Genomic DNA, 13,190 nt, shown 5'->3' with positions numbered 1-13,190 from the left:
TGCTCTAAAATATTTTACATTTTTCTTTTGGCTTTTATCTGCTGTCACTCTATAGTCATAGGATTAATTTTGCCTGCGCAAAACTGCTACCCATTAGATCAGGGTGAATCCAAAAAGGTAAATTTTCCTGTGTTTATGTTCTATTTCATAGAGAGGCCCCCTAATATCCCTAGACCGATAAATAATCCCCCAGTTTGTAACAATTAGCCAACATACACATGGGTCATCAGCCAGGGTCATAACTTTTTTAATTTTTTTTTTTGTGAGGAAATAAAGGAAATGTAAATACTTACATACATAAAATTGCAATTACAGACTTTGCAGCGTGGTGGCTCAGTGGTTAGCACTCCGGCCTTTGCAGCGCTAGGTCCTAGGTTCGAATCCCAGCCAGGACACTATCTGCATGGAGTTTGCAGGTTCTCCCCGTGTCTGAGTGGGTTTCCTCCGGGTTCTCCAGTTTCCTCCCACATCCCAAAAACATGCAGTTAGGTTAATTGGCTTCCCCCTAAAAACTGACCTTAGACTACAATAATGACATATGACCATAGTAGGGACATTAGATTGTGAGCTACTTTGAGGGACAGTTAGTGACACGACTATGGACTTTGTACAGCGCTGCGTAATATGATGGCGCTATATAAACACTGTATAATAATAATAATAACAGACTTAAACTTAAGTGGTACAGTGGTTACAGGGCTTATTTTTTAGAAACAACAAGTGACTATGAGAAAGGTTATAGGAACACAGGGGTGAATTAGATCTCAATCGGAGAGTCATTAGATAACAGCTGATAGGCATACCAAGAAGTCTGATCAAACATGAATACAATGCATTTTTTGGTATTCCCATGTAAGGTTGCAATGTAGGACTCCTATACTGCAAAGAAGAGGTCAGCCTTCAGCTCTTTATCTAAAGATGTTTCTATCCAGTCCATTTGAAATACATTATGTCATTTCTCTAAGAAAAGACCTATGGTGGGAGGGTTCTGACCTATCCACTTGTGCAATATTGACTTTTACACCACCAGTGATATCATTGACAAGTTTCCCACATCCTTTGCCAATACATATCCCCTGTAAAGATAGAATTCCAAAGATGGCCCAGGAAGGGGTTAGTGGTAAATAGATTACCAGATAGCGCAGAGCGTATGATGCTACCAGCTTTAAGAAATATTTGATCTTAGGGCAGTTCCATAACATGTGGCAGGAAAACTATTTTAATCAATAGCAATTTAGTATGCCTTTATATATGAATAAACAATGCTTGATGTCCCTCAAATCATTGAATCAATGAATCATTACCTTATTTCTCTTATGCTTACCTCTGTTACTGTTGCTGGCAGGCTTGGTGCTCCCGTTCTGCATTATAACCAGGTTCTGGCAGAAAGGTAAACGGGCCAGGAAGTGTCCTACACACCCTTTCCCTTTTTCTTCAGACCATTTTGGGTCCAATCAATATTTGTGAGACCATTCCTGCAGTTATAAAATAAATAATAAATGTATCCCAGCTTAATTGCAGTCTTCTAAATTGACATATCAAATTGACCAGGAATTGTACTTGAAATATTTCTGAAGGGTAAGCATTAAAGTGCACCTGTCATGTTACCTGTAATTGCTTCTCAGGTTAGTCTTGTTGTGTTCCAAATATATCCTGATGCCTCTCTGAAAGTGGAGACAGGCTTTGAAACATAAATATTTTGTCAGGATGAATAGATTGACGCCTTTGTTTTGTAACTGTTATCCAGCTAAATGGTTATAATCAAAACAGGGAGATTTTATTTACATGACAGGTACACTTTAAACTTTGCAAATCATTATTTGTGCATGTTTGGTAATTGGTGTGAATTCAATAAATTGATTATCTGACTAAATCTGCCTCTAATCTAAACCTTATGTGTGTATTGTGTAGATTTTTTTATACAATTATGCTGGTCATCAATCCTGTGTGCTGGCCAAGATCATCAGTGGGGTTACCTGGCCTTTCTCTGTGTCTGCAGGTTTCCGGAAGAGACTCGCCCACGGCTCAGCAAAGTATTGCGGACTACTGCCTTTGCTTACCCTTACTTCTTTGACAGCATACCATTGTTCTATCGGGTAGGACTTAGAGCCGGGTGGCACAATTGATGGGGCAATGTCAAAAAGCTTATTGTTCACACTGATGTCTGGATACTAGTGCTTGTTACATTCTAGGTACATTTAGATCAGTGTTTCTCAACCAGTGTTCCTCAAGAGGTAGGTCCGATTCTTACCTCAAGGCACATCTTGGACGAGAATCTGAAATGTCTACAGCGGCAATCTGAGGTTGTTAATGGATCTGTTCTGGCACATCCACAAACGACGAATGACCGCAATGAAAGTGAAAAGAAGAAGGGGCTTGTTCTCCCCCTTCCCTCCCCATAAAGCAGAATGGTGCTGTATGTACAGCGCTCGTTCATGCATCTTTCTGTCTTTTGTCCTTGGAAAGGATTGTAAAAGCACCTTTCGAACTACAAAAATCCAATGTGTGTACATAGCCACAGTGATTGTGAATCACTCATCTAGAGAGTGTCTGGTAAGCAGTCCATGCTTAGGGAAAGGTCAGCTCCCCTGTTTCCCACCTCAAAAGAAGTTTTGTTTGTTGTTGTTCTAGGGACATTGAGCCTGATTTATTAAAGCTCTCCGAGGTTGGAGAAGATACACTTTCAACAGTGCACCTGAGTGATCCAGGAAAAATGGAATGGGTCCAGGTCCAGGACTCAAAACATTTGCTAGCAAATTGCAAATTATTTTAAAGAAATCCATTCCAGATTTGCTGGATCAACCAGCTTCACTTATGAACGTGTATCCTATCCAGCTTGGGAGAGCTTTAAAAAATCAGGCCCATTGAAGGGTAACCAGTTTTATTCTTGGGGGCTTTTGCTTCTATAGGAATTTTCAAAAAAATATTATTCATGATAAAAATGTTTAAGGATAATGCAAAGGATTCGTTATGGAGCGCATGCAACAACTGAGGTTGTCAAGCCATATTATTATTATGAGTTTACATTCCTAACCACTGATGGACATAGCCATAGACGTAGGGATATTTTTTCTCTGTATGTATAGTACTATCACAAAACCAGCACTTGCCTGTAAGTCCACTATGCCAAATAGGAGGGGAGAGAGGGCACCCCAGGCAAGTGCTTCTGCAAAGCCCAGATGAGTCAGAAAGTCCATTGTTAATTCCAAACCTAGAGAAAGAATTTGAATGAAGGAGTTTCAGTACCTGTCTCACTACCAGCACCATTGTTCTCCTTTGTTTTCCTGAGATAACACTTGCTAAAAATCATCTGAATCTCCTAATTTTAGAAGGAATGGATTTGGTACAGAATTGAAAACATTTGCTAACAAATATCAAATGATGTTTAGGAAATCCATTCCAGGTTTGCTGGATCACCCAGTTTCCCTGATAAAAGTGTATCCTCTCCAGTCTTGGAGAGCTTTATTACATCAGGCCGATCGTTTTTAAGTTAATTACAGGATATAAACTTTGGTAATTACAAAATCCATAGAACATTAATAATAATATATGATATTTGCTAATGTGTAATAGTTCCTTACTTACAAAATTTACGATTATATTGTAGTTCAATGCATCTTTTGCAGCTCTTTAACTATATTCTTTTTACACAGATGTTTCTTTGCTCTGGTGAGGATTGCACACACAATGGTACATTGACCATGCATCTCTGGCACACAGTTCTTGCCTTCCTAACTGGCTTTCTGTTTGCCACACACCTTCCTGAAAGGCTTGCCCCAGGGTGCTTCGATTATGTAGGCAAGTATCTTTGCTTTTTTACAGCCCTATTAATAAAACCCATTGAACATTTCTTATTCACAACATGTTTTTATTTTTTTTTCTTTAAGTAGAATTAGAAACAATGAAATTGGGTCAACTGTAATTTGTATTGACCAGCGCTGGAGGGCGGCGGTTATCTGCCATGGCCAGGACTCATCCAGTGCCAGGGGCTGCCATGGCCAAGAAAATTCTTTCTGTGGGGAAGTAAACCTCTCTAGCATCATGCATAGAAAATTTCTGCTATGGAGTTACCTCCCTTCTTTAAGAGAAGGATTTGGCAGACAGAACCCTCATTTATGCTCGGCACGGTGGCTCAGTGGTTAGTACTCTGGGCTTTGCAGTGCTAGGTCCCAGGTTCAAATGGTCAGCCAGGATCTGCATGGAGATTCTCCCCATGTTTGTGTGGGAACATATGACTGAGGTAGGGACATTAGATTGTAAGCCCCTTTCAGGGCGCTAGTGACATGACTATGGACTTTGTACAGCGCTGCATAATATGTTGGTGCTATATAAATACTGTGTAATAAATATGGCTCCACAGGTTCTTTCCACATCTGACATTGAGTTTGGTAACCATGTTTATTCCTAAAGCTCTGTACACATATTAAAAGTTCATCACTCAAAATAATTGATTGTCTCATGCAAATATCTAGTATATGTACAAGTGTCCCTCAATGTTGTTTAGTAGGTCTTTTGTTGATCCAGCACTGATAATTTTGTAAATTCTAGTGTTGTCCCTGCAGCTGGGGGTATTCGGCTCCTACTCACCCTCCACAGAACAGGACTGGCTGTTGGACAGTATCAGTTTTCAAAGACACATAGGACATTTTTAGCACAGTATAAAGTAAAAGTAGTGGTAGAATAAAAGCCTTGAATGGTTAACTTTAGGGTACAACGATCTGGAGAAAAACACTATCCTATAGCCGAATTGCATCAGAATAAATAGTTAGATGGTGTGACTAGTTCTTTCTCTATTTAAGTAATCAGCAGACAATGCAAGACTGTTCCTTATGCTTGGCTAGTCCTATTTGAAGGTGGTTAAAGTTCAAGGAAGAGATGAGATTTCCAATAAATTGGAATATAGAGAATTAGTTTGAACTGAAATGACCATTGTGGGTGTATGAATTGTTAGGTTGAGGAACAAATTATTCGGAGTCTGTAGAGATTGTCACTCCAATTGTTTGAAGAAGTCAACCCATAATAGTATTTAAAATGCAGTAGAAGCATGTGTTCAAAGCTAAAAATTAACGTCTCCACTAGATGCCTTGACCAAAATTTTGGAACAGTACATAAAATATATTTTTGATTGATGTTAGTTTAATTGAATTTCTAACAGAAATGTCATTTTGCTTTAGGTCACAGTCATCAGCTGTTCCATGTATGTGGTATCATGGGCACATACTTCCAGATGGAGGTGTTAATTCTGGATATGAATCTGCGGAGGGCATGGCTACTGGATAATGGCCCTTGTCCCACAATCTCTTACACCGTGGGAGCCTGGGGTCTGGCAACGGCCATTACTTTACTAATTATTGCTGCTTTTTCATGGGCTCTGTACTTGAAGCCAACCAGACTAAAGACGACTAAAAAGATATTGTAAATTAGGAAGAACTCCTTTGAGAGAAGAGTTTGTTGCAATCTGCAAAGACTAGTCTCAAACATGCAGAATATTACTTTTTTGCATTGCTATACATTACAGAATATAGAGAATGGTCACATAACTAACACTCCACTTTGAAAATCAATGGAGATGAATGTTTATACCCTTGTTATAGCGCATAAATATTAATGAGTGGACATACCAGAATATGTGCAATGTTTTCTGCCAAGAGTATAACCAAAACACTGAACCACTCCATGGAAAAGATTCAGCAACATCAAGCAAACAATGTTAAAATACCTGTTCGTTGTTCATGAGAAGAAGCTGATGATTGCAAAGTGCTTAACAAAAATCACATGCCTGCTTACGGTCTGCAGTATTAAAAAAAGAAGAAAAAAATGTCTCTATTATATTGTCTGACATTGCTGGAATGTGGTGCTTTGTTGAATTGAATTGTTATATAATGCTTCATCTTTTGTCTAATACAAAGGCACAACCTCCAAAGAAGCACTTCCATTCCTGGCTGCTAACTGCAGTGAATGTAACCGAGATCATTCCAAATGTCTTGCTTTTTGCTTGTAAATTGTACAGTTTGATTTGTATATGAAGAAATGAGCTGTTTTATAACAAAAAATGTAATATATAGACATTATATATTTATTATATAAAAAGTGTCCAATTCTTTTACCTACCATATACAATGTGTTCAGGGTTCTTTTTTTTTTCTAGAAGCAAAGATGAAAATGGGAGTTGTCAAGTCCGGCTTTGGTGCTGTGTAGGGGCGGGTTATTAAGAATTAATAGACCTGCCAATCGTGTCCCTGGAATAACCTTCATATTTTTGTTGGTTTCAATAATTTTAATGATTTTCTTGAACATAGAAAACGTGAAAAAACAGGAGTATTTTAATATTTTCTTTTATTAATAATACATTGTGCATACAAGTTTTAAATCAGAATACAGTACATTGGTCAAGTCAAAAACTGTACATTGGTAAATCAGAAGTCTTACACATCGTATTCAACCACATTGTCGATTAATAAAGTGTTTGACGCTTGCCCTAAAGATTATACCAAAAAAAAAGTTAACTACATAGATATAAGAATGGACACAGTGGGTGAATAACTTTTATATTTTTGGCAAGCGGTGACATTAAGAGTTGACATACTCTCCAGGAATTCACAAGAATCTGTACACTTTGCAAGATATCCCTGGCAATTCCCAAAGTCCACTTGTTTAAGACTCATATACTTCAATGGTACCTTGGTTGGAGCTACTTGAAATTGATGTGTTTAGTATATATATATACATATACATCTTACGGTGTAAAGCCAAAGCATTCGTTTTGGATAAGAATGAGGAATAATTAGAACCCCAGTTTGCATTGCGATTTGTGTGATGTAGATGTATAGTCTATTTGCCCCAAAATCCAACATTTGTTGCAAAATCAATTTTGAAGTGGGCACTAAATCAGGGACATGGTGAATATTCAAACAGAAGCACTTTTTTATGACATTTGTGCAAGAGGGAAATACCCTCCCCTACAATTTTTAGATATTTCCTGTATCACATCCGGGACAGAAAGTATAAAAAAATTGAAAAGATATAAGTGCTTCCCTACTCTATCCAAAACTAAAAATTATTCTAAATGTATTATTTTTTTAATTATTATTTATTGTTATAAAACATTATTTCTAATAGGGGAATCAATGTAATGAAGCAGGTAAAGTGATATCCAAGTTAGTTTCGGCTACGTCCACCACGGGCTGGAAGGTAAAAGTACCGGAAGGTTTGCGTTATTTTGCTTTGGATACAGTAGAAAATCATCTATCAAATTTTAATATTATCTATGTTGACATATCTAAATGGTAAGGGTTAGTTCAGTCTGCCAGTTTTTCTGTGGTCCCCCACTGTCAGCCAGTCTTGAACCACCCCTCATTGTTATCATTGAAATGAATGGAAGCAGTTGAAATGCTTTTATTTCTTTTTCTTTACAGGCTTTGCTTGGATTGTGGTTCATTTTTTGCCAATGTTAATCCAAGTGCAAAATATTCTTTATAGGGACACATATTTTAGTTCAATTAGAGAGGATCAGAATTCATGCCAATGTTTTAATAGATAATTTTTACAGATTGAAAGACATTCTAAATTCCTTAATTTGTTTAATTATTATTATGATTGCATACATCTTGCACATTGTGCTGCCAGTTTACGCACATATGCCAAGATAGTTTTTTTGGGGTGGAGGCAAGTAACATAACTTCTTAGTTTTGGGATGTTGGGGACACCAGAGTGCCTGGAGGAAACCCACGAGAAGAACATGAAAACTCACTAACCTTCAGATAGTATCTTGACCAAGAACCACAAAATATCTTGACCATAACCACAAAATATAATTGTAGTATACAAATGCCAATCATGTCTCATTATCACCATGTATAAAGGTAACAGCCATACAAATGATAAATATCAGGTTTATTCAGTAACCTAACAGGATAGAATATAGACTATTGATTAGTATATACAAAGTAGCTCAAAAGAGCTCACAATCGAATGTCCTACCATAGTCATTACCACTGTCTAGGGTCACTTTGGAGGGAAGCCAATTTACCTAACTGCATGTTTTTTTGTTTTATGGAATGTGGGAGAAAACCAGAATACCTGGGGGGAAACCCACATGAACACGGTGAGAACATGTAACATGGGGGTCCATAGGAAAAATACCTCCTACACTGCTAGCTCCAATTCATTTTATCATATGAAAGCATTTTTTCCTTCCATGTAATTGGGTATTCTTGACAAATGGATTGTCACCTACCTAATTCACTATGCCAAGTTAAAGTGAAAAATAGTAAAAAATTTACACTTAACTCGATCCCTCCACAACTGGCTTGGATTTGGTCCTGCGCCATCTTGGATCTCATCTTCGTCCCGCTGCAGAGGAACCACCAAGTGCCGCCATTTTCTGCCTTCATCTTCTGGCTTCTGCTAATGTCACCTGATCTTGCATTGCACAGGTGTGAGATAGGGTGTTGTTTCCTCCTGTAAATGTAAAGAAAAGTTCCGATCTCAATGTGCATGCTTGGAATTGGCACTTTTTATTTTACATTATGGGAAAAGCCTCTTCTGCACATGCCCATGATTGGCATGTGCAGAAGGAGCAGCCCAAATCCTTCTGGTGTACATGAAGTAGGTATCCCAGGAGGTCTTGGGCTTCCCATTCGGCCTTTAGAAATAAAAGTATTTAGAAAAATAATAACCCTTCTTTTTTTTGCCTTATATAGGAAGGTTACCTAAAAACTCTGGTGATAGCTCCACTTTAAAACTACTTTGAAAAGTGAACATCCCCTGCTCATTTTGTACTTGAATCCAATTGGGTACAAACTGAAATTCCATTTTAATAATTATTCACAAATAAATGGGAGTTCACAATTCAAGTTCACAATTGAAACATCACAATTATTAATTACAAAGGATTTTTCTCTCATTTATGAAGTTCTCTTGAGATAGTGACCTGTCCTTGACGTGTTTCGCCATGTGGCTTTAGGATTATCAACAATTATGTCAACTAAAAAAAATATAAAACAAAGAAAAAAATGATATAATTATTCTTCCATATCACATCTGCATATAAGATGTAGAATAATATAACAAGTTGGACGTTCCAGTCACTCAGTGACTTTGATTTGCTAATTGTGTTTTTGTTTAGGATCAGGAAGAATGTGAAACTCTTATATAGGCCGAGCTGGTTTATTCAGATACAGTATTCTGATTTTGTATTAACTTGTACAGCTTATATTAACCTTGTACCAAAATCACTATTTCATGCAATTTTTAACACAGAGATTTTTCTTTGCATACATTACGGGGCAGTTATAGAGAAAATTTAAACATTCTGCGCCAAGTGTTTTAGAGTTGGAAAGTAATTTGTTTTCCTCTTCAATTATAACAGCTTAACTTTTTATGCATACATGTTCTAGATGTGCTGGTGAATGTGTCACATAGTCATGTGAAATTCTTTCATTCCTGGAAATATGACCGGCAGCAATGACCTCTGCTGTCTCGTACATTGAGTCCTATTATACTTTTCAAAAATATTTACATTTGCGTGCACAGAATTCTTTTCTAACCAATTCTAACTACCTACTTCTAATTTACCTACTAGGTGATTCTGTGCACATGGACCGTCATTATTTTGGTCTCACTAGAGAACAATAGTTCTCTGTACAGGAATGATCTGCTATATATACTATACTTGGTTCAAACTGACTCAAGGGGCAAGTCTGCCTGGGGGGCCCTTTTATACTGCTGTTGCAAGCTGCTGCTATTAGCTGTTCACCGGAGCCCCTCTTTATAACTGTGCAGTTTACTGTTTCTGTGTCATTAAGTTGAGTTTGCAGTTTGCTTCAGTTCAATGTTTTCAGGAACGTGGTGGATCTTTTTCAGTCCTCCAGCAGCAACCACTTTCAAACAGCTATAAGCTGTGGTTGAAGGAAGTTGCATTCAAGTAAAAGGAGCCAGATGGCCACTCAAGGGTGGTCACTCAATGTTGCATGCAGCAATGCATTGGGGGAAAAGTTGAGTTTGCAATGGAATGTTAAGGTCAGTTGCAGGTCTGGAATTAGCCTAATTCTGCATAAAAGAAAGATGCTTCCCTTAAAGAAAGAGTAGAAAACTTATACAATGTATTCAGCATGTTCCCCTTTTGTAGACAAAATAAATGGAATTAATATTAATACAAAAAGTTTTGCAAAATTTATAAAAAAAATTAGAAACACTACAATCATGATGTTTTTCCTAAATTTGTTATATGAGTACTTTTATTGCATAAAACACTAATTCAGCAATAATTATAGACCAAAATAACATATTGTATATCATGTATAACAAAGCAATTTGAAGAGGAGAATTAAATATATTCCAAGTTTTATTTGGCCAAAATAAATTGAATGGATTTGATTTACTAAAAGAATTTAGGCTGCTAATTTACCAAGATAATTTATAATTTGGTGAGGGATAATTTCCTTTGCTATCCATCCATCTTCTAAAGCGGAAGCAATCCGAAAACAAAAAAAATTACACTTACTTTTAATCCTGCAGATCCCTCCATGACAGTGGTCCTTCCCGCAATCCGGTCCAACGTCGACCTGGAATTCCTCTTTGCCCCAGCGCTAAGGAGGCAACAGGCGCCACAATCTTTGTTCTTCACTTTCTTCTCTGGTCTATTTGGCACAGGTGTTAGATTGGGTGACATAGTCCGCTGTAAAGGGGAAAAAAAGGGAATCAATCTCACTGTGCTTGCGTAAGATTGGCATCTCTCTCCCTGAATAGAAAAAAATGCCTTTTCTGGACATGTCCGAGATTAGGGCATGTGCAGAAGGCGCACCCAGAGCCTCCCGGGATGCGTGACGTAGGGATCCCAGGAGGCTCTGCACTCCCATTCAGTATTCATCGCCTCAGTGATCAAGACTGAAAGGGGAGGGGTTGCACCTTTTTTTTATTTTTTTTTTCAAAAAAAGTGATGTAAAGTGAAAATGTTGAGTTTAGGTCCACTTTAAAACGGAATTTCAAAGTTCCAACAGGCAAGAGAGGCTGGATATCCCTGCACCACATAGGAACATCTGGGTACATGCATCATACCAGCCTGGCCAATCACAATGGCTGAAGAGCAAACATCCAGAAGAGCAGAGGAAGAAGATGGCAGTGCTCACAAAAGAGTGGGGAAAGGTGAATATAAATAAAAATTGTGATCAGGTAGGTAAGGTGATTTTACTGCAGAAAGGACATAGTCTGTCTCTTCTACAATAAAGAACCTGCCTGCTTGCTATTTTTTTTTTCAATTTAGCTCTACTTTCATGCTGCAGCAATGAGAAGGAAAATTTACTGGCCTGCTGGCAAAATCACTGCTTCTAGAGTGTTCTGTTGCCATATTGGAGTGATAGTTAAAGTGACCCTGTCAGTCCCATAAAGGTCAGTTCTCTGCAATAGAAGAGTTGTTATACCCACGTCTCAGTTCTTGCTTTAATGAAATGCATTAGAATGTCACCACCTTGTTACTGCAGACCCAATATAATAACACTGTCAGCAGTCCAATCATGAGGGGGAGTGTGTCCCTGATAGCCAGGCAATCAAAGAAAGGAGAAAGAGAGCAGGGTTTTTTTTGGCAGCAAATCAAAATATGTATTGTGCTTAGAACAAATAATAGAAAATGTGACTTATTAGAAAATAGTAAGGTACAATCACAAAATTCAGTTGTTGGTCTTTCCCATTATCATCATGGGATATGAGACCATATAGCTAGACACAGATATTCCCTGAGTGATTTAAAAGAGAACGTCTCTTATCCTGACACGTTTCGCTGACTGGCTTCTTCAGGGGATGTGCAGAGATCGTTTACATACTGGCCCTGGTTTATTAAAGCTCTCCAAGGCTGGAGACAATACACTTTCATCAGTGAAGCTGGGTGATCCAGCAGACCTGGAATGGATCTGGTCCAGGATTCAAAACATTTGAAAGCAAATAGCAAATGATTTTTAAAAATCCATTCCATGTTTTTTGGATCACCCAGCTTTACTTCTGGAAGTGTATTCTCTTCAGCCTTGGAGAGCTTTCATAAATCAGGCCCAATGTGTCACCATGGTGGTTCTTCCTTGGGAAGAGGGTACTCATTTAGGGAATACTAGCATTCCAAATGGCTTCCGGTTCGAACATCAAGGATGGCGAGGAAATGGTTGAGATAATTTATTATTATTATTATTATTATTATTAAAGAGGATTTATATAGCGCCAACATATTACGCAGCGCTGTACATTAAATAGGCATTGCAAATGACAGACTAATACAGAGAGTGATATAGGAGGAGAGGACCCTGCCCCGAAGAGCTTACAATCTAGGAGGTGGGGGAAGTATCACACAATCAGTGTTCTTCCCAGCCCGTTTTAGACGGGTGTACCACTTAGCACTTTGCAGTAACCACCCGGGTGTTTTTGGGTAATCTGGCCAAAGGTGCAGCTGACAGCCAGGCTACTGAAGTAAGGACTGGATGGTGCAGGGTGTCACATGGCCGACTCTTCACTGTCACCCTGCAAATGGTTTATACCCCAAAGATTTTCCCCCCCGGGATATGACAGATGAACACCTTATAACACAAAATATGTAAAGGACACAACAGCTTTACATCCAGTAACACAGGCAACTTGGTTAATCCTCTACATATTCTTTAATATGTTTATTGCAATCATTTATAGGTTGTGTAAATGAATTAGTTTAGTATAGCATTTTATTATGTAAACTCTCTTGTGGTATTATTTGTATAGTATTTTATTATGTAAACTCTCTTGTGTTATTATTTGTATCTGTCTGTTATTTGCAAACCCTATTTTATGTAGAGAGCTGTTGTTGCTTCACAAGTACAGTTTAATTATAATAATTATAATAATATTAAAGAGGAGAAATAATGGATGGGGGGCTCCAAAAGAGGGACTGTTCTGCCGCATGAGAATACTTGGAGATGTGCAGTGTGGACAGGTATTAGCACAATTCACACAATAAAAATGTACGTGTTACCACAATGCACAATAACGCTACATATGTGTGTTATCATTCATTCTGAATTGCACCCCATGGCACATATACAGAAAAAAGAAAAAAGTGCCTCATAGTGCAGTAAACACACAAATGTGATTTTTTTGTACTTTAAAAATTGTGCATAGTTCTGTTAAGGGTCCCCCACCTCCTAGATTGTAAGCTCCTCGGGGCAGGGTCCTCTCCT

At 38.0% G+C, this 13,190-nt stretch overlaps 1 protein-coding gene across 11 annotated transcripts in view; it reads left to right on the top strand.

The window, feature by feature from the left end:
* PAQR5 (progestin and adipoQ receptor family member 5) overlaps positions 1–6,120 on the top strand; it is a 32,411-nt gene extending 26,291 nt beyond the window's left edge. For all 11 annotated transcript variants that reach the window (XM_072402554.1, XM_072402561.1, XM_072402555.1 and 8 more), the window contains 3 exons: positions 2,000–2,096; positions 3,654–3,798; positions 5,175–6,120. In XM_072402554.1, coding sequence (XP_072258655.1) covers positions 2,000–2,096; positions 3,654–3,798; positions 5,175–5,419 — 487 coding nt within the window. In that variant the 3' untranslated portion in view covers positions 5,420–6,120. The remainder of the gene's footprint in view (positions 1–1,999; positions 2,097–3,653; positions 3,799–5,174) is intronic.
* Positions 6,121–13,190: the final 7,070 nt, after the last annotated feature.

This window comes from Pyxicephalus adspersus, chromosome 2, assembly GCF_032062135.1.
Source record: "Pyxicephalus adspersus chromosome 2, UCB_Pads_2.0, whole genome shotgun sequence".
Lineage (NCBI taxonomy): Eukaryota > Metazoa > Chordata > Amphibia > Anura > Pyxicephalidae > Pyxicephalus > Pyxicephalus adspersus.
Note: the sequence above shows the minus strand (reverse complement) of the source record. Positions and strands in the feature narration are given on the sequence as shown.